At 48.5% G+C, this 24,869-nt stretch overlaps 1 protein-coding gene across 1 annotated transcript in view; it reads right to left on the bottom strand.

Moving 5' to 3' along the window:
- Positions 1-2,363: 2,363 nt before the first annotated feature.
- The window catches only part of PROM1 (prominin 1), a gene marked incomplete at both ends in the record, with an annotated part of 49,914 nt that continues 27,408 nt past the window's right edge, over positions 2,364-24,869 (bottom strand). Inside the window, 17 exons of the mRNA XM_084233024.1 lie at positions 2,364-2,483; positions 3,138-3,230; positions 3,734-3,805; positions 3,909-3,989; positions 4,231-4,284; positions 6,596-6,667; positions 7,263-7,409; positions 8,904-8,988; positions 10,348-10,451; positions 11,096-11,219; positions 11,762-11,914; positions 13,526-13,685; positions 16,406-16,469; positions 18,593-18,667; positions 20,709-20,926; positions 22,996-23,205; positions 24,630-24,693. Of these exons, the coding sequence (XP_084089150.1) occupies positions 2,364-2,483; positions 3,138-3,230; positions 3,734-3,805; positions 3,909-3,989; positions 4,231-4,284; positions 6,596-6,667; positions 7,263-7,409; positions 8,904-8,988; positions 10,348-10,451; positions 11,096-11,219; positions 11,762-11,914; positions 13,526-13,685; positions 16,406-16,469; positions 18,593-18,667; positions 20,709-20,926; positions 22,996-23,205; positions 24,630-24,693 (1,896 nt within the window). The remainder of the gene's footprint in view (positions 2,484-3,137; positions 3,231-3,733; positions 3,806-3,908; positions 3,990-4,230; positions 4,285-6,595; positions 6,668-7,262; positions 7,410-8,903; positions 8,989-10,347; positions 10,452-11,095; positions 11,220-11,761; positions 11,915-13,525; positions 13,686-16,405; positions 16,470-18,592; positions 18,668-20,708; positions 20,927-22,995; positions 23,206-24,629; positions 24,694-24,869) is intronic.

Here is a 24,869-nt window from a genome sequence, read left to right as displayed (position 1 = left end):
CAACTGCAACATCGCTCCCCTGCTGGCCGGCCCCCCACCCCCAGCCACAGCCCCCTGCCTCCTCCCCTGGTGGGGTGTGTCCTCCTGTTGTGTCAGTGGGTCTGGTCCGTGCTGCACATCAGAATGACCTGCTGTATCTCAAGTAATAGAAATGATCAAACTGGGGCAGGTCTCTCAACGTTATCTGTAAATTAGAAACACCTGGGAAAGTGGAACATTCCACATGCATCGCAACACCCCTACCAGTTACATCAGAATCTCTGGGGTTTGGACCAAACATCAGCATTTAAAAAAAAAAAAATGCCTCTAGGTGAGTCCTCAGAAGAGCAGGAGCTGGGCCTCGTGGAGGAGATCGAGAGACAATTTATGTCCACAGGCCGTGGATGAGCGCCGTGGCCTTGAATACGGACAAAAGGAAGAGGGGACTGAGGCACTGCTTTGTGGGAGGTCAAAGAGTTTTTCATTTACGGTCCTTTCTGATGTCGTTAATTGAATTTGAGGCCTGGGTGTAGTGGGGACCTCTTCCACATCCACGTTGCTACCATTTTGGCTATTTGCTGCCACTTCTGGGTGGCTCTACTGGGTTAAATGATGCCCCCCCTTTGCCCCCCATTTCATGTCACCTAGCACCTGTGAATACTTGCAGATAGGCTGCCTGCAGATGTGATGAAATTAAGATGAGGTCATTCCTGGTTGGGATGGGTCCTCCTGCAGTGGCCCTGAAGAAGAGGAGGTTGGACACAGCCACGTTAAGGAAACTTCTTGTGATGCCGAGAGACAATGGACTAAGGCTCTAGAAGCCAAGCAAGGCATTGGGTTACCAGCAACTGTGGGCTCTGGGGCGGGCCGGGGAGGCTCTCCCTCAGTCCCTCAGGCCAACCCTGGGGATGGGCTCACAGCAGACCCCGGCCTCCTGGCTGAGGGAGAACGCATTTCCCACGCTTTGAGCACCCATCTGGGCACAAGGCACCGCAGCCCTTGGAAAAGCAGCAGTGATGATGCCAATGGCACTGACTGCATCCAGGGGTGTCTTTTCAATAAGAAGACCAGAGGCGTGTTTCTGAAGTCATCCTTTATTGTGACACACACATCTGCTCTCTGCTGAACCTGCACTGCAAGTCCAGCATCTTGTGTAATGAAACACGACAGAACTCGGGTCGGGTTCCAAAGACCCCACTGGAAATTAACAAGCGCGCTGCCCGGAGAAGTCTTCACCAGGGCGAGGACGCAGGTGAGAGCAAAACTTGGGAGATGAGCGATCGATCATGGCACCTGCCCTTGTTCCCGGGCCCCAGACCGGTCACTCAACTCTGGGACGTCCCGAGGGAAGGTTTCTCTTCCAGTATGTAACGACACTGCGGATCAAAGTCTCCTGCAGAGTGGAGAGACTTTGTTCACACAGTCTGGTTGGGGTGATGTCTATGAAAATCAATATTACCATTTATCATACCGCAACAAAAATAAATAGGTCAAACAAAACAAAACAAAACAAAAAGCTCACGTTATCTCTAAGATGAAATCTTCACACCATGCATTACAAAGACAATGCACGGTCATGAAAAGTATGTGACAATTTGGTAAATCAGCAAAGAAGCTAACAATTTACATTTTGTTGCCTTTAAAAGCCAAGTATCAACACATCCATTTTGTAGGTTAACAAGGCTCACATGTAAAGTATTTCCTAATTCAGCAACTCTTTCTACAGTCCCCTCTGAGCCTGGGCTCATTGTAAGAGACATTGGCATTTATTTTTAGCTGGACATACTATCGTTTTGTAATTTAATGCTCTTATCAATGTCATTTTAAAAGCCTTCATGTAACAATAAAGGCTTCCAGTCTCACTTTATGATTATGATAAAAAAGGAAGACTTACATTTTCACTGGTGCAGTTTCAAAACTACAAAATACAAAAAAGGGAAATACAATTTTTTAAAAAATGACCATTACCATCAACAGCTTCCCCCTGGCACCCCTCATTTTACTCTGGTAAGGCTCCCAAGGATCCAGATGCAGAAGCATGTTGAGGAGGAGATGCGTGCAGTGAAACTGAAGCACAGAAGTTCAGCAGACAGAGAGGAGGCGGACTACAAAGCCCAGTGCAAACTAGTGAGGACCAGCTACAGAGTGAAGCTCGAAGCCTCAGGCACAGGAGAGCTGCAAAGTAGAAACAAGAGCTGTTCATCCAGGAAGCCAAGAAGAGGAAGCAAGAGGGAAAAAATAACAAGCATCAGAATATCAGTCCAGAGCAAACACAGAGCAGGCACGGCCCCCCTCCTAAGAAAGTGAAGTTTCTCTCCTGGGAGTTGTTTTTTTTTTAGCACCACTTAGAAATGGATCCCACAGCCTCTGTGGAAATTCGCCACTTACTCTTCATACACGTCCTCCGAATCCATGCAACGATAGTACTTGGCCAGCTTCACGGCAAAAATTAGAGCCGGGGTTAAAAAAAAAGTAGCTTCTCCTATGCCAAACCAGAAGAGATTCTAGAGGAAAAGAGAAATTAGAAGAATCAAGTGTGGAAGGGGAGACATTAAAACCACCGTTGCTTGGAGGGAAGTGGTTTGCAGTATCTTAATGGAGTTCTCAGTGTTTCATTGAAACCATTTGTGAGCTTCACAGGAGCCAGTCACGGTGCGAAAAGTACCTGTGATCCTAATTAGTAAATGAAAACCTTGGATGGCGCCTGCAATGTTTATTTACAAATGGGGAACAGCGGCATCTAGTGGCGAGGCAAGGGTTTGCACCTAGGACCCCAGAACTCAGGGGGACAGGTGTGGGAGGCCTGCCGCGTGGGCTGGAGTCCCTTTCTGAGTGCTTTGTAGTCAGGGCGGCTGGTGAAGCTCTCTGGCCATCTTCTGCCTCTGAGCAGAGGGACCACAGCATCTTCATCCTGTTACAATATTGTGTGAAGGAAGACAGAAGCCATGCTTGCACATAGTAGGTGCTTTTTGAATCTTCTAGTCTATTAGGTGTTATACGCACCCACCTACATTTTAGATTTTAGGTCGTAGATTCTGTAACCATAATAGATCCAAGCAGAAAATTCTTTTATGTTAGAGCATGTACTACCAGTTGGATAAGAGCGAAAAAATGAGGAAAACATTGGGTCTCCTTATTTGCGAGGATGGAATTCGTACCATGGGGCCAATAATGTAGCTACACAGGAAGATGTCAACAGCAGAATCTAAAGCGTTGGCCACGGGTTTGCAGGAGGCCATCTGCTCTGTGATCTGTGGGGGTAAAAAACAGCAAAATTTGAGCCACTCCTCAAGGCCAAAGAACCAGCTACACCTTTTCCCTTGGCCGATTCTCATAAAGGAAAGCTGTGGCCTCTGAGACGTGGAGCTGGGAGATGGAAGCGCTGAGAAGCGTCCTTCGGTTTCTCTGCACCCCACTTTCTGTGTTATGCCTGTGCTGTGAAAACCTCCCAAGTCCCAGGCGTCACCTCCTAATAGCCCCTGGGTTGGCTCCTGGATGGCTTCCAGATTCACACTGCTTCTGGGTCATTGCTTCTAAGACGCACAAGGTGAGCTGGGGGGGATTCCAGGGCATGATCCCCCCCTGGGTCAGGCCACTGTGCCAGTCTTCAGGCACGCCCAGCACGTTCAAAGTCTACTTACTTATAACTAACCACATGACAGAAATTTAATTTTCTTTCCCCCTGATTTTATCCCAGAAAATGACTCCTCTGACACATGAACTACTTCTGTTCATACAGGAGAAGGCTACTTACAGCACCCTTGACCCACTGCAGGTAACGTTCAAAGCGCCCTATTATTCTCGTCTCCACATACTTCTTGCTTTCCTGCCAAGAGGTCCAAGGGTAGAAGACCATTAAAATAACTGTACCACGCGGCTATGTTCGCATATGTGCCATTGACATCATTACTTTATAAAAGAAGACTTACTTCCACAATAATAGAGGAAATACGGCTCGTGATGAAGTCCTGGATGGAATCCAAGGAGGCCAGGATGTTTGTCACCTTTGCCTGGAGAAGGAGCACCCGTGGACGTGGTGTCCACAATGAAGAAGTTAGTCAGCTGGCAGTGGATGCCAGGGCTGACTTACAATTGTGCCCACCTAGAACTTGCATGGTGTTATAATGCAGTGTTACTTCAATAATTGTTTTTTCCAAAAGAAAAATGAATCTGCAGGCTAACAAATTCTCTGAATGCCTGTATATGCTTTTGTACCAAACCCTGAGCCAGGAGCAGAAAATCAGTCCTTACCTCCATGCCACTGGTCAGTTGCTGAAGCTCCTTCACGCCTCGGTGTGCAGAGTCCTGGGGAGCAGACGAGAAATATTTTTCGACTTTGTATGCTTCAAGCAGTGAGAGCACAAGACTTCTGTCCCTACTTTCTCCCCCCCAAATCAGCTGTTCAATGTGATTGCTCTGTAGTGGTTTAGCTCTAGAAAAACAACAGACGCAGGTAGTTGTGTGCACAGTACATCTGTGCTGCGAGAATCTGCAAAGGAGAAAATCTGGGTGTGGCCACTAAGCAATGAAGGGCAGGATGTCACAGGCCAGGGGCAGAGCCCCCCAGGAATTGGCTTTGCTCAGTGTCGACATTAATGAGAGTGGCTGAGGTGAAGTGTTTTAGCTGAGGGATGGGCAGACTTCATCATTGAGGTGCCAGACAGTAACATTTTAGGCCTCGTGGGCCATAACCCAGCTCCTCAGTGGTGCCAGTACAGCCAAAAGGACCATTTGTAATAAGTGGGCCTGAGCGGGGGCGGTTTCCAATAAAACTTTATTTATAACAACAGATGGCAAGCAGATTATATAGTCCAGGGCTCTACATATAGTTTTCATTTGGGGGTGGGGGGTGTAGTTTGCTACACCCTGGTTTGTAGGGACAGAACCACGTGTCTGTCGGGGGACAGGTTGCCCCGGTTCTGAAAAGATCAAAGAGAAAGAACAGGCCTTACCCTTGCCTCACGTATTTCCTGGCAGGGTTTGGACAAAAAGCACTGGCGAGTAAGAGTGAGCTCAGAACAAAAATACCAGTCCCAAGCTGGGTGCCTGGCCTGGAGACCTCAGGGGATGGGAAGGAGAGAGAGTGTGAGCAGCAGCTGCAGACGTAGTCTCGCTGCGGACACTCGGGAGGGGAAAGGCAAGGATGCCTGCAGAAAAGGAGTGGTGAAGAGGAATTTTGTTTTCTTTAAAGCTCAGCTACTATCCTTTATTTTTCTAGTAACTCAGTGTCTTCGCCTGCGGACATGTCTTAACGGAGGACAGGGCAGGGAAATTCCCTCTGGGGCTTTGCCTCTGCGATGCAGGGATAAGGGCAGTCACAGGCACCATGCAAGCCCCTCTAGCTTCCCCTTCCTCGGCGCCTCTGGGGCATAAACGGTCAACTGGGTTTGACCCACGGGGATGCGAGCGTGTCCTTAAGCTAAAGGAAAACCAACAGGTCACAGTGACAGGCCAGCCGCCCGGGATAGTTACCATGGTTTGTTGCAAAGGAATGACTTGGTCACGGTGAAGATTTCTAAGGGTTTGCACGTTGATTTTTAGAGAGTCTTTCAAGCTTCCAGGGGGCTACAAAGAGAACAAAATAAACAGAGATCAATATCATCTTTCTAGACTCTGAAGCACACTCTCTGGCCATGGGAGCCGGCGGGGCAGCTGGGCGGGCGAGCAGCCAGGGGGGTGACAGCTTGGGGGTGGCGGGGTGGGGTGGGGGTGGGGCAGCAGGGAGAATTGGTGCCGAAACATCCTACTAAAATCCCAGACCCGCAGGGTCCACGCGTCAGCTCTGCCTCAACACCAGCGGCTGTGCCTCCTCTTGGCCATGTTCTATAACAGAGCCAGGGGGCGGGGGGCGGGGGGGCGCCACTGCACAGAAGTTATGTCCCCATTTTACTGATGGAAAAAACAGGGCTCAAATGAGTAATTTTCATTGAACCCACACTTTAACAGGGTCCAAACGACTGATGTACAGCAATCCTATGCCCCCCGCTTCCAGGTGCGGCGTCTCAGCCACAGAGGGAGACACATCTTGCCCAAGGTTTGCACAGCTAGGAAGAAGCTAAGGCAGGATGCGAATCCCCACCCTCCCCCAGAGCCCAGGCTCCTCATCACAGAGCCTGCTTCTTCCTGGGAGGGACCCTCTATGGCCTGTAGTCACCAGCCCCAGAGGCACCGAGGAAGGGGAAGCTAGTGGGGCTTGCACTGTGCTTTTGACTTCCCTTATCCCTGTGTCATTGCAGAGGCAAAGCCCCAGATGGAATTTCCCTGCTATGTCCTCAGTTAGCCCTCTCTGCTCTGCAAGAGACTGTGTGTGTGTGTGCGTGCATGCGCACGCGCGCTTTCACGTGTGTGTGGTGGTGGAGGGGTTGATGGGTAACAACAGGTCTGGGACTAATGCAGCCAGGGCACTGGCCCTGAGGTGGAGTGAGGTAAGGAGCAGCCATGTGCACCCCGAAGCTGCTGGGGGGCCATCATACAGGACATCCTTTCCCCCTAACAGGCGCACTGGAGGTGGCTTTGAGCCTGGGTGACCTGCGGCACCTGGAGCCTCCTCGGCAGAGTCCCTGGGGACAGTGTTGGCATTTGACATTCCTGCTTTAACAGCACAGTGTGAACTCACCAATGTTCTGACTTTCGCATCTAGATCTTTGGCAGATGATAAGAGATCCACCTTTGTGGGAGTTTTACTTGTCTGCGAAAGAGGTGGGGAAACAAGCTGTGTTATGGACGTGGGATTGTTTGACCCCCAGCAAATCACACCCCCCCCCCGTGAGGGTGGTGCCATCGCCTTGCTAGGCACAGGTAAGAACACATGACAGCACATTCTCTTCATGCAACCGCATCATTCCACCACAAGAAGAAATAAAGGGCAGATACATTACAAGGCAGGAGAGTCACATCAGGATACGTGAAAGGGACATTGCAGCGTGAGATGCCAGGTCGCCCATTGCACGCCCTCAGGAAATACCCAGAATGGGCAGATCCACAGAGCAGAGCACCAGGATGGTGCCAGGGGCTCAGAGGGGAATGGGAGCAACCACGTGATGGGAAGAGGCTTTCTTTTGGGGTGATGACGCTATTTGGGAGCTAGAGGGGGTAGTTGTGCAAGCATTGTGCTCAGTGCTGGTGAGCTGCTTGCTTTAGCTCATTTTATGTTATGTAAAACTCATTGCAATAAAAAGAATCAAAACTACAAACCAAAACACAAACATGCAAAATAGAAACACACATATCTGACACTCAAAATTTTCCCGAAAAGATCAAGCATGAACCCCGGGGCGCTGTACCTCAGCCAGGTAGGTGCGATAATCTAAGTTGTTGACTCCTGAAGAACTGAAATCCAGAAGGTTTTTTCTTCCTGTGTCATCCAGAAGAACGATATTGTTAACATTTATTTTCAGATTTTCAAATTCCTTGTTTATCCTGCCGGTATGCTGCAGGATTGAAAGAGAAGTTGAAAATAAGTCCAAGAAGGTCCAAGATATTCTCCAAGAAAGTCATAAAGTGAAGGCTTTAAAAGAGCACTAACGTAACGCAGGACGAAAGACTAAATCCCTGATTTCCTGATGCCTCTCCTTTTCCTTCCTCTTCCCTCCCTGCGGCCACCATGTGGCGGGGTGGGGCAAAGCGAAATAAACTTGATCCCTGGCCCCGGGAACTCCAAGGCAAGAGAGGGTGTCATAATAAGTCACTGAACTGCATCAGGGTACCAGGGCAGGGAGCCTCCCACTGCGGGGGCTGGGAGACACAGACATGTGCCTTCTGAGCTGGAGGCCGCCTGTGGAGAGGGCTGGTCAGGCCGCACCCCGGCAAGGAGGCAGGAGGCCTCGGGCAGGGGTGGGGAGACTTGCAGTCCTGGAGACACGGGCTGTCCTAAGAGCAGGTGGCAGTTGCAGGCAGGGTTGGTGCCTGAGGTCTGGGACTGTCCAGCCTGCTTACCATGGCGCAGAGAACATGGCTCAAGGCACACAGGCAAACGAATAGAGGGCATCTATTTTGGATTTGGGCACAAAATTCTTGTTTATTATGTATAGAGGCAAACAGCATTTAAGGAAGGATTAGCAACACAAACTCGTGTATAGCTTTCAAATAAACCTCTTTGCCTTGCAAACGGGTGGCCATTGTGGCCTCATGGTGCCTCTGGAACTTTCTGTGGGTGCCAGTGGGCAGGCCATGGGCCTGGGGAACACCCTCTTCTCTTGCATCCCTTGGTGTCTGCTTGCATTTGGGATGCCCAGAAGAAAGAATGTTGCCTTCCCTGCATAGCCCAGGAGGCCAGGGGAGGGGAGAGGAATAGGCCAAGCTCATGGCGCCCCCTAGGGCTGGGCAGCGGAAATGCCCCTGCTCCTTCTCTGGACAGTCTGCTCTGGAGTCGCCCCTCCTGAGAGTTTAAGACTCAAGCCTTGGTCTGGGCTTGGGCAAAAGAGAAGAGGTCACTCCATCTCTCTGCTTCCACCCTGGTGGTCAAGTTGCCTCTTGCCATGGGCCAGCCAAGTTGGGCCCTGGGCCACAGCCATGATTTGCAAGAAATGATAACAGTGTGGGTCATAGTTCTTGGTGCCTTATTTCTTCTGCAGGGACTTGGCAGAGAAGGGTGGCCGGTTTTGGGGAGCCACATCCCTGGGAAACAAGTGGGGCTTGCTCTTCTGGGAACATAGGTGCTCAGTGAGTGAGATGGAGGTCCTCCCTCCCGAGCATCCACCACAGGCCCCTGCAGAGCCGGAGAGTGATCTACAAGGGACTCATGCCTCGAGAAGGACACTGGCTGGGGGTGATGACCACGTTTTGGAGCTGGGGTGAGGGCTGCACAGCCTGGTCGCTTCAAAATAGTTAACTTTACATGCATCACACCTTAGCAAAAGGAAGCACAAAAACAAACTGGCTTTCGTGAAGAATGCATCATCTCATGACTGGTTCTACTGACTTACCTTCTGAATGTCGAGATGCTCACTGAGGTTGTACATGTTCTCCAGCTTCAAGGTCGCATAAATCCCTCTGTTCTTTTTGCAGTCACTAGGGGAACAAGCGGAATCATGAGCTCTCTGTCCACACAAAGAGACAGGGAAAGGTTAGCTGTCTGTCTTTGTGTCGGCTGTGGACATAGAAGTGGCTTCTGGTGTCCACCCAGTACCCAGTCCCGGGGCACCCACCAGCCCTGATGCCATTCTCTGCTCTACTCAATGTCCATTTGGGGAAGACACAATAGCTTTGGTAACTAAGTTCTCATTCGTCTCCTTTGTGCTGTTTTTCAGTGTTGTGAAGGATCACTGATGTAAAAATTGGGAAGAAACCAATTCTCATTAACACAAGATAAAACAAAATAGATCCACACTTTCTGGGAAAATGTGGGTTACAAAGGACACCAAGAACTTGATTCAAAGTTCTATCAAGCCCCAGTCCGGCCACGTGCCTCCATATTTCCACAAGTACAGAGCTGACATTTGCAGCATGTGAACATAAGTCTCCAGCTGGGAGAAGGTGCTGACTTGGGTGAAGGAAGGAGACGAGGAAGGGCTGCAGACATCCTCCAACATGGGCAGCGCTCTTGGCTGCAACCCTACCTTGGCTTCACTGAGAAATGTCCTTCGCTACCAAGTCCAGGAGGGTGGACTCATCTCGTGCCGGTCCCTGCCAGGACGGGCTTATTTTCTTCGCCTGCAGCCAGAGCCCTCGAGCCCTGGGGCTGCCTGGGGGAAGCAGCTTGCCCACACCTCTCGAGACGTGCTGCCCCCCCAGGAAGCCACAGGTTGAGGTGCTAACTGCCTGTGGTTTCTGGGCTGAGAGGAAAGCACTGGATGGCCAGTGTCTGGGGAGGGCGAGGGCTGAGGGTGCACAGGTCTGCCGCTCACTTGCTGTCTCTGTGATGGGATGGGACGCTCTTGGGGTTCAGATTCGATGCCCCCTGTTGAACAGAGGGGACGTGGAACTACCGAGGTCACTAAGCCCCTGGGGCGGAGTCAGAACTGAAGCCCGGGCAGCCGGCAGCCTTGGCTGGGCCACCGCGGGTGTGTCTGCGACTTGGGCCCAGTTGTGAACTCCTGTCATGAGGCATGTGGGGCAGCGCGGCCTGAGAACAAGAGTCTTCACAGGGTCTCCTGAAAGCATCTTCGAGTCCCAGTGACTGCTGGTCAGTCAGACTCCGAGACAGCACCATCCCGAGGTCTGGAAGGAACTTCAAGCTTCCGCAGTCAGAGGAGCGACTGGTTTTTGGTCTTATTTCTACTCTCCGTTTGCTAAAACCCGAGCTGTGTCTAATTCTAGAAGTGGAAAAGTCTTATCTATTTGATTAAAGATACTTTGAAAGCAAAATTCTCATTCTGGAAGACTAATATTCAAGTAGGAAAAGAAAAAGCACAGTGCAACGATTGATACCTGTAAACTTGTTCAAAAGTGAGGGTAATATTTGGGTTGTTTAAAACCAGGCCAGAGAGATAGTATTTCCATTTCCCATTTATCAAATATGGTGTATCCACAATCTGAAACAAATTAAAATTATTTTTTAAGAAGAGACAGTTTGACACTAACATACACACATCTAATAAAATGAATATTCTATTAAATATTTCGGGGCGAGGGGGAATGTTTCCACGGCAGGACTTTCCTTGTGAAAATAAAGGCATGGAAGGAACAAGTCTGTCAACCCCTCCAATAAGTCAAGACGACTTCCTAAAATTACCTTCTCTGGAGAACATGCCATTTTAGTAAAAGAAACACAGTAGGACTGGGAACAGAGCAGACGACTCAGGAGAGCAGTAGAAGGCCATGACGCAGCTCTCCGGAAGGCATCTGAGATGCCAGGAGATGAGGGAGACAACAAAGAATGCAGCGAGACTGGCATGGGGGGTCAACCACAAGGAGCAACTGGCATACAAGCCATGGAAATAGCTTAACTGCCGTGGCTTACAGAAAAGCAAGCCAGGGTCAGGTGAAAGCTCTCTCCAGCGCGGCCTCACCGGGTGCTGTGTTGTTATAGATTCTCGTCAATTCTAAATCAAGGAACCCGGCTTCCATCTGCAAACTGCTCACCTTTTTGCACCACTCTTGAAGCGGCCCACAAGCAACGGGCCACCCAACCCGGCGCTCCCGCCCTGTCTTTCCAAGGCACAGAAACCGCATTTACCTGGAATAGCTTCCTGTTGTGGTAAGGCTCACAGACCAACTTTTCCACATTTCCACCAACGACGAAAGTGAGGACCACGAAGGCCATGCTTATCCAGCAGATGAGGAAGCTGAGTCCGACCCCGCTGGAGACAGAACAAAGCAACTTAAGAACAAGGAGCGATTCGATGTTACCTGCGGTCACTGGCTCTGCCTGCTCAGAGCATGGAGGGCCCAGCTCTGCAGCGAGCAGCCCAGCGGCCCAGGGCAGGAGGAGACAGCGGCGGGCCCTGGAGGGTGAGCGCCCAGCTGGGACCAGGGACCCTGGTGGCCGGAGCCTGGTCTCCCTGCCGCCCAGAGCCGGGACGCAGACACGGGCTCAGAGCCGCTGAGGGAACCAGGCTTTCTGCAGAGACACGGGGAAGGTTTTGGGGCTTCTGAGGCAGGAAATGTCCCCTGGGAGCATCTGGAAGAGGCTACTGTGGCTTTGCACCCAGAGGGATGGCAGAGAGCAGCATGCAGGGCTGCCGGGGGGGCAGGTGGGGGTGCCCCAGACAGGGCCTGGTGCGTGCAGGGGGACGCTGCTCTCCCGTGAGCACAGGTGGGACACAGCCCGTTTCTCTCAGAAGAAGGACACGCTGCTGAGTGTGAAGGTGAAGGGCGGGGGGTGAGGGGGGCAGACACTCACACCATGAGGAAGATGCCGCCGGTGTTGGAGATGCAGCCTCGCCTGGCCGGGGTGGCCTTGGGCTCATAGCCCAGCGTGCCACACAGCAAGCCCAGGCAATAGAAGACCACCACGATGGTCAGCACCTCGCAGATGATCAGGCTGCCCAGCCACCTGGGGAGGCAAGCGCCGCGTCACACACACCCAGCGCCCTCAGCGGTGGCGCGGGAGAGTCCCCGCACTGGGCCTGGAGCCCTTGAGCCATCCTGGCTGATCGGGTGTCAGATTCCTGTCAGTCTCTGAGGGTGCCAGGTTGTGAGATGCCCCCTTCCCGCCTAGCCCCCAGCCCGGCCAACAAGAAGCCTTAGTTATTAGCTTGGCTTTGCGGTTCAGGGGCCGCTCCTTTCTGCCCTCGGGGCCACGGGGCTGAGCAGCAGTGTTCAGGCAACTCCAAGGCCACCAATTAAAAACACCCTTAAGACTTGAGTTCTTTTAAGGTTCCTGAGGCTGTGCGAGCTTACTGTAGTCATGATGAGATGTAGACAAGGATACAGAAATCCCGGCTCTTTCCTGTGGCCCTCCTCTAAAATGTTGCTGTAGGAATCTTAGGGAGCCGAAGGGGAGAGGCACTGTGTTCTTTACTGAGCCAGAAATGCTCCATGTGGTGAGTGAGATGGATATTTTAGAATTTTAGGAGCATCCTAAGTCCCCTGACTGCAAGATGCAAACCTCGATGTCATGTCCTGTGGGGCATTTCAGGTAATGGCTCCTCAATTAGGTCTGGCTGGCTTTCCCAGAGGCACCACTGTTTCCAGCTGCTGAGGAGTATTCCCCAGGAGAAATACCTCCCAACCTTGAAAACACTCAAAAATAAAGAATTTGCTTCTGCAACATAAGCTGCCACTGAAGTTTTTCATTCAATTAAAAGCAACCTCAATAATTTCAATAGCCATCTGCAGCCATTCGTGGGCTTTTGTCCCAGCTACTGGGAGCACAGCTACTGGGAAACCGCCGCAGAGATTTCTCCAGTTAACGCAAGCCCCCCAATTTCTTTTTAAAGATCAGCTTGACATCTCAGGGTTGGGGGAGGTGAAGGCCAGTTTGACCAGTAGGATGGTGACAGTGTCGGGGCAGAAGGGAGAGGGCATCTAACACCCTCGTGGTCCTGGACACCTTCCCTCCCACACACTGTGGCTGAGACGCCTCCAGCCTCTCCCCCGGCCAGCCTGCCCACCAGACATTTCCAGGCAAGAGCCTGAGCTCTTACAACAACTGACTGGTTTTGAGGATGCTCCTTCTGCAAAAGCTGACTTCTGCATATTTATTTTATTAATCAATGAAGAAAAGGATATTCTCCACATGCCTTTCTCAATTACTTTGAAGCTTTGGAATTCTGTTATATGCCTTAGATAATTAGGACTAAGATTCTAAAAGTCACTATTGACATTAAAACTGAAAATTAGTGACAATGTGGCTCAAGAACTTCCAGTCTTCAAATTAAGTGTATGTGTGTGTGTGTGTGTGTGTGTGTGTAATGCTACATGAATTTGTACCACGCCTTGTGCAGGAACCATGTGAATCTTCTCGGGAAAGCTCCAGTTTTAGCATATGAACCTCCAAAGTAAACACCTCAAATTTTTAAATGAATATAAACTTGAGTTAACCCTTATCAGGTTCTGGCTCTGTATAATTTGCTCTCAGGATTATTCTGGTTATAATGCCAGTTTTTATCCCATTCCATAGCAAGTTTTGTTCTTGTTTACCAGCCCAAAGGTGGCAACTCACCTGTACAAATCATATTTTTCCACTAAGGGTAAATAGTGGTCGAAGTAAGTTTCAGTGTGATTCAGGTAATCCAAATAAAGGGACAGCTTATCCTGCAAAGGGAGCTGTTGAGTCACTTTGTCAATATCTGAACTGAGGGAGTTCAATTTACTTTTGACATCTGAAAGCAAAGAAGCCACAGCGAGACATTTATAAGACTAGAGGAAACACACTTTGATTTGGAACTGAACGTTTCAACCACCTTTACTTCTTTCAGAGTCACATGTGTTTAAAATATGAAAAGTTTCTACAACAAGCATGGATATAGCCAAGACATCAAAAAGCAGTTATGTAACAAAACAGCAAGCTCTGCCACTGACTTTGATGATATGGTGCTGAAATCAAGCCAGAGTTTTCTTCTTCAGTGACTTCACTAAAGACCAAAAAAGGCATCAGGTGATCAATTAATGGAAGGCGTGATGATGATGGGCTAGGTATTTTTATCAATATTAACTCACTTATTCCACTGAGAGAGCTTTTCTTACTCTTACTAAGTTGCCCTGAGCTCAGGGAGGTTAAAGTAGTTGCCTATAGGAATTTTTTTCCCCAGAAAGCACTAGAAAGGGAATTAAAACTCAGGTTTATGTAATGCTATAGTTTCTGTTAGGTGATTTTGAAAAAAAAAAAAATTAAATGACACAGTATTTCCTCCACACTTAAAGTGGCTTTCGGGAACACAGTAATTCTCCAGCAACGACTCTGAACAACTGACCGTGGAGGATATTTTTGTTGAAATATAATTTGACTCGTACAAATCAAGACTTACGAAAATAGCACATTTCTGTCTCTTCTGCAAAAAGAGACAGTATTCTCAGTGGTCAAGCAGTTTTTATTACTATCCAGCCTCACAGTTCAGAGAGGAGGTGAGCTCCAGTTTTCTGAAAAGTGGCAGCCCCGCCAGGACAGGCCCTGGGGTCAAAGCCACGGCTCCCGCAGGCCAGAAGCAGGTCTCAGCCGCAGTGATTCTTGACAAGGACATACTAACCAGTGAATCTCCACCGATCCTGAAAGGGAGATAACTCTCTGCACTGACAGAGACAAGATTAGCAGTTCTAGCAATGTGTTCCTGGGACTCTTGGTGAGCCTGAGTGGCAGGTTCTGTGGCTCCAGATGCAATTCTATCAGAGCGGTGGGAGCATTTTCCAAGCTGTGCTGTTTGCAAAACTATGAGATCTTGAGAGCTCAGTGCTCTCCATGGTAGCTCAGGGCCTCCCCCCAATGCCTTGTTTGCCCAAAGACCCCAAGATTCCTGAGAAGATCCCGGGGGTCTCTTTCTGCACCCTGGGATTTCTGGGATTTTGAAAGAAGAGTGTATGTAACCCTCCCTCTTGCCACACAGCACGGCTCCTAGGCTTGTCAGCAGCGGTGACTGTGTGGCTGGGATCCCCTCACAGCAAATATCTTCCTAAGGCCTCACTTTGGATGTCACTTCCTTTACTTCCACTGCCCTCTCCATGAGGACCCCTTGCATGTATCTCATTATGGCACCAGAGGGTGATCAATGGCACCTGTAGCCATGCTGAAGACAGGCATGGGGCACGTCTATTCATCACCCATCCCCAGAGTGCAGCGGAGCCTGGCACACCACAGGCGCTCAAAATGTGTGTGCAGGGTAGGACCAGATGTGCAAAATATGGGAGTTAAGGGTTTTTATTTCTTCTAGAAGGATGTGAAAATAAACAATTGCTGTTTGGGCTGATGGAGGGCTGCTGGTCCAGACCCAGGAAAACTCTGGCTTGTGTTTAAGCAATGACACTGTGTACAAAGGGCCTCACTCATGCCCATTTCACACCTCGCTTGACCAGACTTACAGGGGGGGGCTGCACGTATTGGCAGAAGAGGTCCAAAGGGGAAACAAAAAAAGTAAACACAGAGATTAGTAAGCAGGTGGCTATCAGACATACAACATGCATTAGCCTTCAGATGCTAGCAGAGGAAAGCATAAATTTTGCCTTAAATATCTCATTTTTTTTAATGTATAATCTTAGATTAAACAAAGTGAAACTCACAAACTATCTAAAGCGCTGTGAGGAAGGATCAAATACATTCACCCAAAGTCTGAAAGGGTTCAACGAACACCATTAGGGAAAAGAAAATTAAAAACCTTTAACACAATATTTTAAAATTGCCTAGTCAATAAATAAAAAAGCACAGAGTTTTTTTTTTTAAATAGAAAATAATCTTATGGTTTCAGAGATTTCTCCTTTTAGCAAATAACCCAGCTTTATTCCCATTCCTGCCAAAGAATTGTTTACGATACATTCATTCTCTGTACTTTCACCCCCAATACAATAACCTGAATGCAACATGATTCAATCAACTAAGGCCAATAGAATTCTCTCAACATCAGTTCTATCTCTCCAAAATTGTGAACAACTTTACGTGACTAAAATACAATTATATCGGCACCAGATGTCAGATGAGCATAACAAATCCTTAACATAGCATTCCTTTAAAAGTAAATTTTAAGTTCATTTTGAAAATACAATCATACAGTTTTTCCGCAGTTCAAAGCACAGAATGTGACTGTGGCTGCTGTTAGCTGTGACAACTCAAGCTTGTCGTCACTGTAGGGCACTCAACCGTGCAGCTTCCTGCCAGCTCAGTGATGTTGGTAACTGTTCAATAGTATGATTGTTATTTTTTAAAAAATCAATATCAATATGTAAAGATAGCACATTTGAAAAGCTCTGATATCTGCATAGTTTTCAAGATTTTGTAATAGCAAAAGAATGTTTTGAGAGGAAAAGGAATACAATTTTTAATAGAACATTGCTTTGTACTAAGCATCCAATTCTTCCCAAAGAAAGGTACAAAATTACTGCAAACTATGAGTCTCACCTAATATGATGTCCATGGTTTGATCTTGCACCATCTCAGGTATATCATTAAAGGATTTATTGCCCTAAAAATATTTCAAAATAAATTAATATTCACAGTAAACAGTTAATAAAACTAGTATTCATTTTGCAGCTTAGTACTGACTAGAGAAGCAAAATTAAAATGCAACATATAGGTTAAGGTGAAGATCATCACCATAGGGTCCTTAAAAGTCTAAAATTGACTCCCCTTAGAGAGGATTTTCTATAAAATGTATACATCGAAGATCATGTTAAAAGTTTTTAAAATCTTTAACTTTTAACCCATGTTAAAAAGCTTTACATGCATTTATACCAGTGTTTCTCAACTGGAGAGATTTTGTCCCTTGGGGGATAATTGGCATTGCCTGTAGACATTTTGGTTATCACAACTGTAAGGGTACTACTGGCATTGTGTGGCTAGGAGCCAGGGGTACTGATAAATATCCAAAAATGCAAAAGGACAACCCACACAACAAAAGGTCACCCACTGCAAAGTGCCAACAGGGATGAGATGAAGAATATTTGAGTTGCACAGTGTACCATGTGCAGACACAAAGTAAATCTCAAAAATTAGTCTTACTTTCCAGTGCAATTAAAAATAAAACACAAGCTCTAATGTTGCAGAAGACAAAACTGTGTCCTAAAACACAGCTTAGAGAGATACAGATTGTAATGAAGCTAAAACAAAAACAAAAGAGCCACTAAGCTGTATCACTTTGGAGCTAAGTCCAGGACAGAAAGATGTCATTATTTCCAAGCAACTCAACTGAACATCTATCTTTTCCACTGGAAGGGTTTGTGTTTTTGAACTATCTGCTGGAGTATGTTGCAAGGGAACAATGTAGTGATTACAACCTGTTGTGAACTGAATGTCTCTGTCCCTCCCAGACTCATACATTGAAACCTTAATAGCCAAGATGATGATATTAGTAGGTGGAGACCAAGGTTATTAAGTCATGACAGTGGAGCCCTCACGCTGGGGTCAGTGCTGTATGGGAGCTCTCCCACCCATATGAGGACACGTGATGAAAGTCAATGACAGTCTGCACTCAGTTGGGGCCCTTTACCAGAACCCAGCTGCACTGGCACCCTGATGTGACTTCCAGTTATCAGAACTGTGAGAGATGACTTCATGTTGTGTATAAATCACCCCATCTACAATATTCTTTTGTAGAAGCCCAAGCTAAGACACAAATTCCTAAGATTCATGGTGCCAGCCAGTTTCCACTTACGCTAGCTGTGTGTCCTCCATCGTGACCAAGTTATCCACCTAGAACAACGGTGCTGGGCTGGTTTTCTGTATACCTGAGCCTTCCATATTTACCTGTGTTGGGCCTGGTGGCCCATAACCCATTCGAAGAGGTCTAATGGCTAGAAGGTGGCTGGTCTCCTGGTTCAATTCCTTCCTCTAGCAACAAGCTGCACCAACAGGCAAAGGTGGAGCGTTTCTAATGACTTGTGTGAACTTCGAGTGCTGACTTGTGTCAGCACATGTAAATGAGTGTTTAATGGGTATTGGATGATTCTTTTACACCCATGTGAAAAGAGAAGAATAAAACTATTCTTTCCCTTCCCTATAGGGCACTCTCATTGAATAATAATTTAAAAAGAATGATTACTGTGTTTGCAATATATTGGTTGAATAGCGATAATTTGTATGTTGCTGGGGAAATGAGTGTTACAGACAGATGTGGTCCCTGCCTTTGGGAGGATTTGCAATCCAAGTGGCCAGTGCTTGGTTGTCCAAGTAGCCAGGCAAAGGGGAGGGGAGAAGGCGACCATGCCAGGCACAGCACATATGTACAAAGTCAAGGAAGTGGGGAGAGATCATCCCAACACGGCTGATTCCTGGGGTGAGCAGGAGTATGCTGCAGCGGAATCAGCACCAACCCTTCACATCTGAGCACTGGGAAGGTGAAATCATGTCTTTCTTTTATCTCTTGTGGTCCAAGCATGGTGATTTGCACATAATAGATGCTTAATAAATACCTTTTGCATTGGCATAATGAACAGAATTACCTGGCAGCTAAAGAGTTCGGTCTTCTTGGCAATCCCTCTCCAGAATGGCACTGCTTTTTTTGCTCTTACCTATGATGTACTAATTTACTCTTTAAAATGATATAAAATAAGCTATTGTATTTTTTCCAAAAAGAAAGAAGCAACATACCTTTTGAACCAGGCCAGACAAATCTGTTTGAAGAACATCATTAATAGTATCGATGTGTTTATCTAAAGATGGGAGCTGAACATGTATGAAAAAAAATAAAAATAAGGAGAGATGTAAGATGATTACTCCCTCTCCAAATAATTTGTCATTAAAAAAAAAAAAAGGCGTCATTTCATATTCAAGTCCCACAGTCTTTATGTGACAGAATATGATCTAAATTTCATTTGAACAATATTCTACGGTTCAGGGAAAATGGCCTCTATGGAATTGCTAAATTTTATTTTATTTATTATTTTTTAAATGGTTAATTTTTTTTAATTTTTTGGATTTTTTGGTAAAGATTTATTTATTTATACAAGAACCAGGGTACAGGCCAGATGCGCGAGAGGGTGAGAGAATTCACCAGAGACAGAGCAGGGAGCAGAACAGGCACAAGGACAGAAGACACTGCTGAGGGGAGCAGCAGGCAAGACAGGAGAGGTCTGCCGCGTCATGTGTGAATCCCCATGGCCGGCTGGGAATCGAACCTGCACTGCAGAGGCTGCGGACAGCTTCACCGCGCCGCGCTCAACCCCACTGTACCACCGGGCAGGCCCAGAATTACTAAATTTTAGGTGTTTGGAGGTTTCAACTAAAAAACAAGGGAAAAAACTTTTACACAGATTAAGTATGTATGACCTCACAATTTCAGAGACTGAGTATTGTTGGATTGTAAAAAGCTTTTTAAAAACATGTTTAAAAAGTAATGCAGTTAGTGGTTATAACGGTGAGGGGTTTGGAATAAATTTTCCATTTAAAGCAGTATACAGAGATTTAAAATGTTCTCTCTTTCACCAATATTGGACAAATGTCATGGGCCTCCTGACACTATGTACCAAAAACATCATTTTTTGATATCCTTGACGATATGCACAACTCAAATATAATCAAGGGGCAACATCCGACAAACCTAACTTGAAGTTTCTTCTAGAAAACAAGTATCCTGTAGTCTCCAAAAATATTACTATCAACAACAGAAAAGCTAGACCCGGGCACTGTTCCGGATTAAAGCAAAGTAAGAGACGTGACGAGCGGGGACCATACGTTAAGGGAAAAATATCTGTGAAGGGCAATTTTTAGAAAACATGGCAAAATATGAAAACAAGCCGTTTCTTAGATAGTAGCATCAGGTCAATGTCGTATGTCCTAATTTTGGTGATTGTACAGAGCTTCTGTCAAGTTAGGAAATGCAGTGAAAGATTTAGGGGAAGGTGCCCGGTGTCTGTAAGCTATCGCCAAATGATTGCGCAAAGAGCAAATGGCAGATGATTTTATACACATATTTGATAACAGTAGGAGACAGAGGTACCTAGGCAGGTAAACAGGGAAAAGATAGGATTAAGGAATGGAGCAAATTATCGACAAGTGGTGAATCTGGGTAGAGCGGGTGGGTAAGGATTCCTTGTCCCAACCTTGCAAATTTTTGGCATGTTTAAAAGCACCTGAAAACTAAAAGTCACCCCCTACCCCAAAGACTCATCTCAAACTATTTAAACGCAAGAGTCAAAGCTAGGCTCTGAAAAGCTGTTAGATGATGCCTAGCCGGTGGGGTGGATTCACAGACAGTGTTGGTTGTAAAGCGTCTGGATAAAGGTGATTCGTGAGGTCTGAAGGTGAGAAAACATGGCCACGCCCAAGGGCTCCTACATCATCACACCGATATAGTCAAAGTCGCCAGCCGACATGATTATTTTCTCTACATTCCAGAACTTTAAACACTTAAGCTGCTCCCTCCCCCCCTCTAACCTTCTCCTTGAGAACTCGGGGAACTATTTTCCCTTAGGCATGTGTGGCTAGTGTCTGGGCGCCGCATGCAAGAACACATTTTAATTTTTAAAGCTCTATGAAAATGTGTTCTGTGGCTTTTTTCTTTTTAAAGCTGAATCCATTCAGATATGTTTCATGGAACTGATCACAGGGGCCTCTTAAGGAGGGGGTTCCCGATATTCCCTGTCTCCTGCTGCTGCTTTTTCAGAAAGGGCCACAGAGACCCGGAGCCCATGCACCTGGCCGCACCTGGCCATGCCCACCCGCACCCCACCTGTCCCGCGGCCAGGCCTGGCAGGGGGCGCCTCACCTGACCCGGGTTGGCGTTGCCGTCCAGCTGGCTGAGGGACCGTCTGATGCCCTCACACACCGCGGCCCCCGACTGCTGGAAGCATATGGGGTCGTTGAGCGAGTCCTCCACCTTCTGCCTGACGTCCTGCAGGCTGGCCATGAGCTGTGCGTTGGCGATTTTCAGGTCTTCTAAGGTCTTGTTCAAGCTCACCAGGGCGCCTCTGGTCTTTGTGATTACTGCAGGACACCGACACCAGCCATTTCAGAACAGAGGCATCCGCCTGGCAGGCGGTGGCAACATCCCTGCCCACCTAGACAGGTTCCCTAAAGGTACTTGGGGAGAACTTGCAAATGCCTGGGGAGCAGCCAGAGAGCACCGTCAGAGAGGAGCACAGGGAATCACCAGCCTCTCCAACCTCAGAGCTTCCCGCCTAAGGCTGACTCAAACACAAAGCAGGGCACGTGCCCACGAGCAAGGGGAGTCTGGGCGCAGGCCCCCTCAGTCCAGACAAAGACGCACTGGAGTCCTAGACAGTTTCCACCCTGACACTGGTCATACCCAGGCATATTTGAGCTACAATATCCAAGATGCTGGGACGAAACCCAGGGCCACGTGGCGAGCGGGTTTTGGATTCGGGCCAATCTATATGCAGATCCCAGCCTCACCACTTGCTCTGTAACCCGAGGCCCATTCAAGAAGGTTCTGGCTACTTTCTCATCTGAAAATAGTAAAACCAAGCACTATGGTGTGAAGTGTGTCTGAGATGTGTGGATGGGCGCTCAAAGTCCTCAATGGCATGAGTCTCTCTGCTTTATTTGGGGAGTCCCACCACCCAGGACAGAACCTTCTACTTGGGAATCCCTAGTAAATGTTTGCTGCCCAGATCGTGCCCGTGTGCAGAGATCTTCCGTGCTCAGCGCTGGGAGGGAGCGAGTCACAGCTCTTCTCTATGGTGACTGAAAGCCCTGGCAGGGTCAGGTGCAGCCTTAACTGAGAGGGGATGGCACGTGTTCTAAGCAGCTCCTGGTCTGCGGTTCGCCAAGAAGCTGACCAGGCATCAGGCCACAGGGGGTGGGGCTAGGGAAATGTGTCTGTCCTCAGCCCTTAAAACTGGCTCCCCCACTTCCCCTGACAACTACCTAAAACTCACCCGGGAAAACTACGCCGGCACACACACATACACACCCACTCACGCGCACACATTTTAAAGCTTCCGTGTCAAGGAATCTCACTGAAAGTAGCCCGAGCTGTCACCCCTGCTCTGTGGCTGCCTTGTCATAAGTAGCTCCTTGGACAAGATCTTGTAACTCTCGGGACCTCCGATTCCTCATCTGTGAGAGAGGCTGTTCAGGTGCTCCCCGCGGACAGTCTGCAAGTCTAGGTTGTTTCCCAGCAGAGGCAGACTTGCTCTTAGGAGATGCTGCCGCCCATGATAACTAGGTCTGACTTGGCTGTTCTTATCGCCCAAGATGCCGTGGAAACCTGGCCCGACCAGTGCCCCGACACCCAGGGTCACGCTGTGTGGTCCCTGGGCCCAAGTTCCATCACCTTATCTGAGGAGAAAACTTTCCAGTCTTCTTCAAACCACCTTTTCTCTGGGATTTTGGTCCAGCTGCACCGTAACCACCTTTGAGGCTAACATAGTATTTAAGACTTTCTCAGACAGGCACGCTGGCCTCCACTCTCATCTCTTCCCCCACCCTCCACGATGGGCGATGGAGCCGGCAGCTAGGCCTGGCCCTCCAGGCATTTCTGGAGAGCTACACAAGAGGCAGAGCACAGTGGCAACTAGAAACACACACACACACACACACACACACACACACGCCTCACACTTCAATGCTGGGGCTCTCCCTTCCCCTTGGACTTCAGAATAGTCAGCCTAAGGCGAGGAAGAAACAACAGCTGCAAAGAGTGATGGGGGACAAAGTGAGTTCACAGGCAGGCCCGCCTGCAGTCAGCTTAGCTGGGGGCTCTATTCTGTCACGTCCCAAAGAGGACAAGAGGGGACAGACGCCTGTTTCCCAAAGACGTCACAGTGCTGCGCGTCTGTGAGTCTCTGTGGGGCCCTCTGGGGTCGCCCCAGGCCGACCAGGACCACAAAGTGTGCCTCTGAAGCCAGTGGGAAGAGGTTTGTGGGTCTCTGAGAGAAAGCAGAGGCACACGGCTGTGTTTCAGTGACTTCACTGATAGAAACGGGGGTCAGGCCCTCCCGAAATTCCACCACCATCACTTGAAGTGACTTTTGGGTCATTAGAACCCCAGCTTCGGCACAAGCTTTGAAGAGAAACAGAACTGTCATGACCTGCTGTCCCCGCCTGGCCTGTTGACGTGAGCACGGAGGACCCATCCCTGCCACCTCCCAGGGAGACGGGAAAGGCGGGGGCGCGCGGGGGGCCTAGATCGCTTCTGTGGCAATTCTCACCTCTTGCCATGGCCATGATGTCGTCCAGAACGGGCATCACTCTAGGTCTTAGTGGCTCTTGAATCGCACCTCCCAGCAGGGTCTTAATATCTAAAATCAAAGGAACATGAGGTAGGTTCGTTCACATCTTCATCACCCTGAAGGGTCTGCCCGGGAAGGCATCTTTCATTCTCCTGCTGTACAAAGTCCATTTTTCATTCTAGGATCTGTTTAGGGGCTTTGTTTTTAAGTAACACTGGCTTAACATTGCAGGTTTCAGCTGGATGAGCTTGCACATCCACATCTGTGTCTACAAGGGGGTCGCCACCAAAAGTCGAGCTCCCACCCTTCCTCTGGCAGTGGGCCCGCCTCCCTGGTTGCCACACCCCCCTCCCCTCTGCCGCTGGTGACCACTGTTTTGTTCCCATCGTCTATTCTAGTTTGCGTCTTCATTTGCTTCCTATCCACCACCTCTTTCCCAGCCAGCACCTCTTTCTCCTTCTGACTTATTTCACTGAGCACAATACCCTCGAGGTCCCTCCGTGTTGGTGCAAAGGGCGTGATTTCATCTTTTTTGCTTGATTTTTCTTTTGTAGCTGAGTAGTATTCCCCTTGGGTATACACCACATCATTTTTATTTATTTGTGGATGGGCACTGAGGTTGTTTCCAGTGCTTAGCTACCATCAATAATGCCACAAGGAACATGGGGTGCATTTAAACCTTCAAGCTCGTGTTCTCATGTTCTCTGGATAAATACCCTGAAGTGGGATAGTCGGGCAGAGGAGCCTTCTATTCTGAAGGTTTTGAACACTGGGGCTGACTCCTGTGTGGAGATTTCCTGACACTCAAGTCCCCACCCCGGCAGTGCCCAGTGACGTGGAGTCACCACGGACTCGGTATTTATTACCCCAGGGACACGGTTTATCATCTTGCCCCTTAACTGCATGGCCCCTCGTCTCCTCAGCCAGGCCAGGGGTTCTCAGCCATAGCAACTGGGGCTGGATGATTCTTTGTTTTGGGGCATCCTGTGCATTGTAGGGTGTTCAGCAGCATCCCAGGCCTCTAGCAGCACTGCCCCCCAACCTGAAACATCTCCGGAGTTGACATGTCGCCTGAGAGCACCCGTGGGTCTGCCTCCCTGCCTCTGCTTCCGTAGCCCACGGCCTCCTGGGGCACGTGGGGGGGTCCTCTCAGTCCTTAACAGACCAACAAAGGCCATTTCCTCACTCAAATGGGGACAAAGGGACAGGCGTGTGACTCAAGGCAGCACCAACATCCTCACAGTGAGTGCTGCTGCCCGAGGGAGGAGCTGCAGGTTATCACTGACTCCAAGGAATTTCTTTTTTGCCTTTGCCCTACTTTCACAAGGGACTTGTAGAAGCAGCAAGCTTCGTTTCTTCCTCCGTGTTTGCTGAGAGACGGTCATCAAGTCTCTTAGTCAAAACAAACAAGCAATCCATTCTTGGACTTTGGCCGAGATCAAGTGCAAAACAAACAAGCAGGAAAATGGGAGACAGCTCTAAAGGTTACTCACCGTCCAGGTCGGAGAACACCCTTGTCTTGGTGGATTTGAACTGGCCTGTCACATATTTGATTTGCTGAAAAAGAAGAAGAAATGACATGGAATCTCCTCTTGGAAGGACCAAGAACACAATTCAGAGAAATTTCACATAGAAAAAGCATCCCTGGTCAGAACATTTGAAATGAAAGCAGGTTTAAAGCGGTATTTCTATTTCTGGTCACCCAGCCTCCAAGCCAGGCTTACTGGCCTGGG

Source organism: Talpa europaea (assembly GCF_964194135.1).
Source record: "Talpa europaea genome assembly, chromosome: 5".
Lineage (NCBI taxonomy): Eukaryota > Metazoa > Chordata > Mammalia > Eulipotyphla > Talpidae > Talpa > Talpa europaea.
This window is presented reverse-complemented; position numbering and strand designations above follow the sequence as displayed.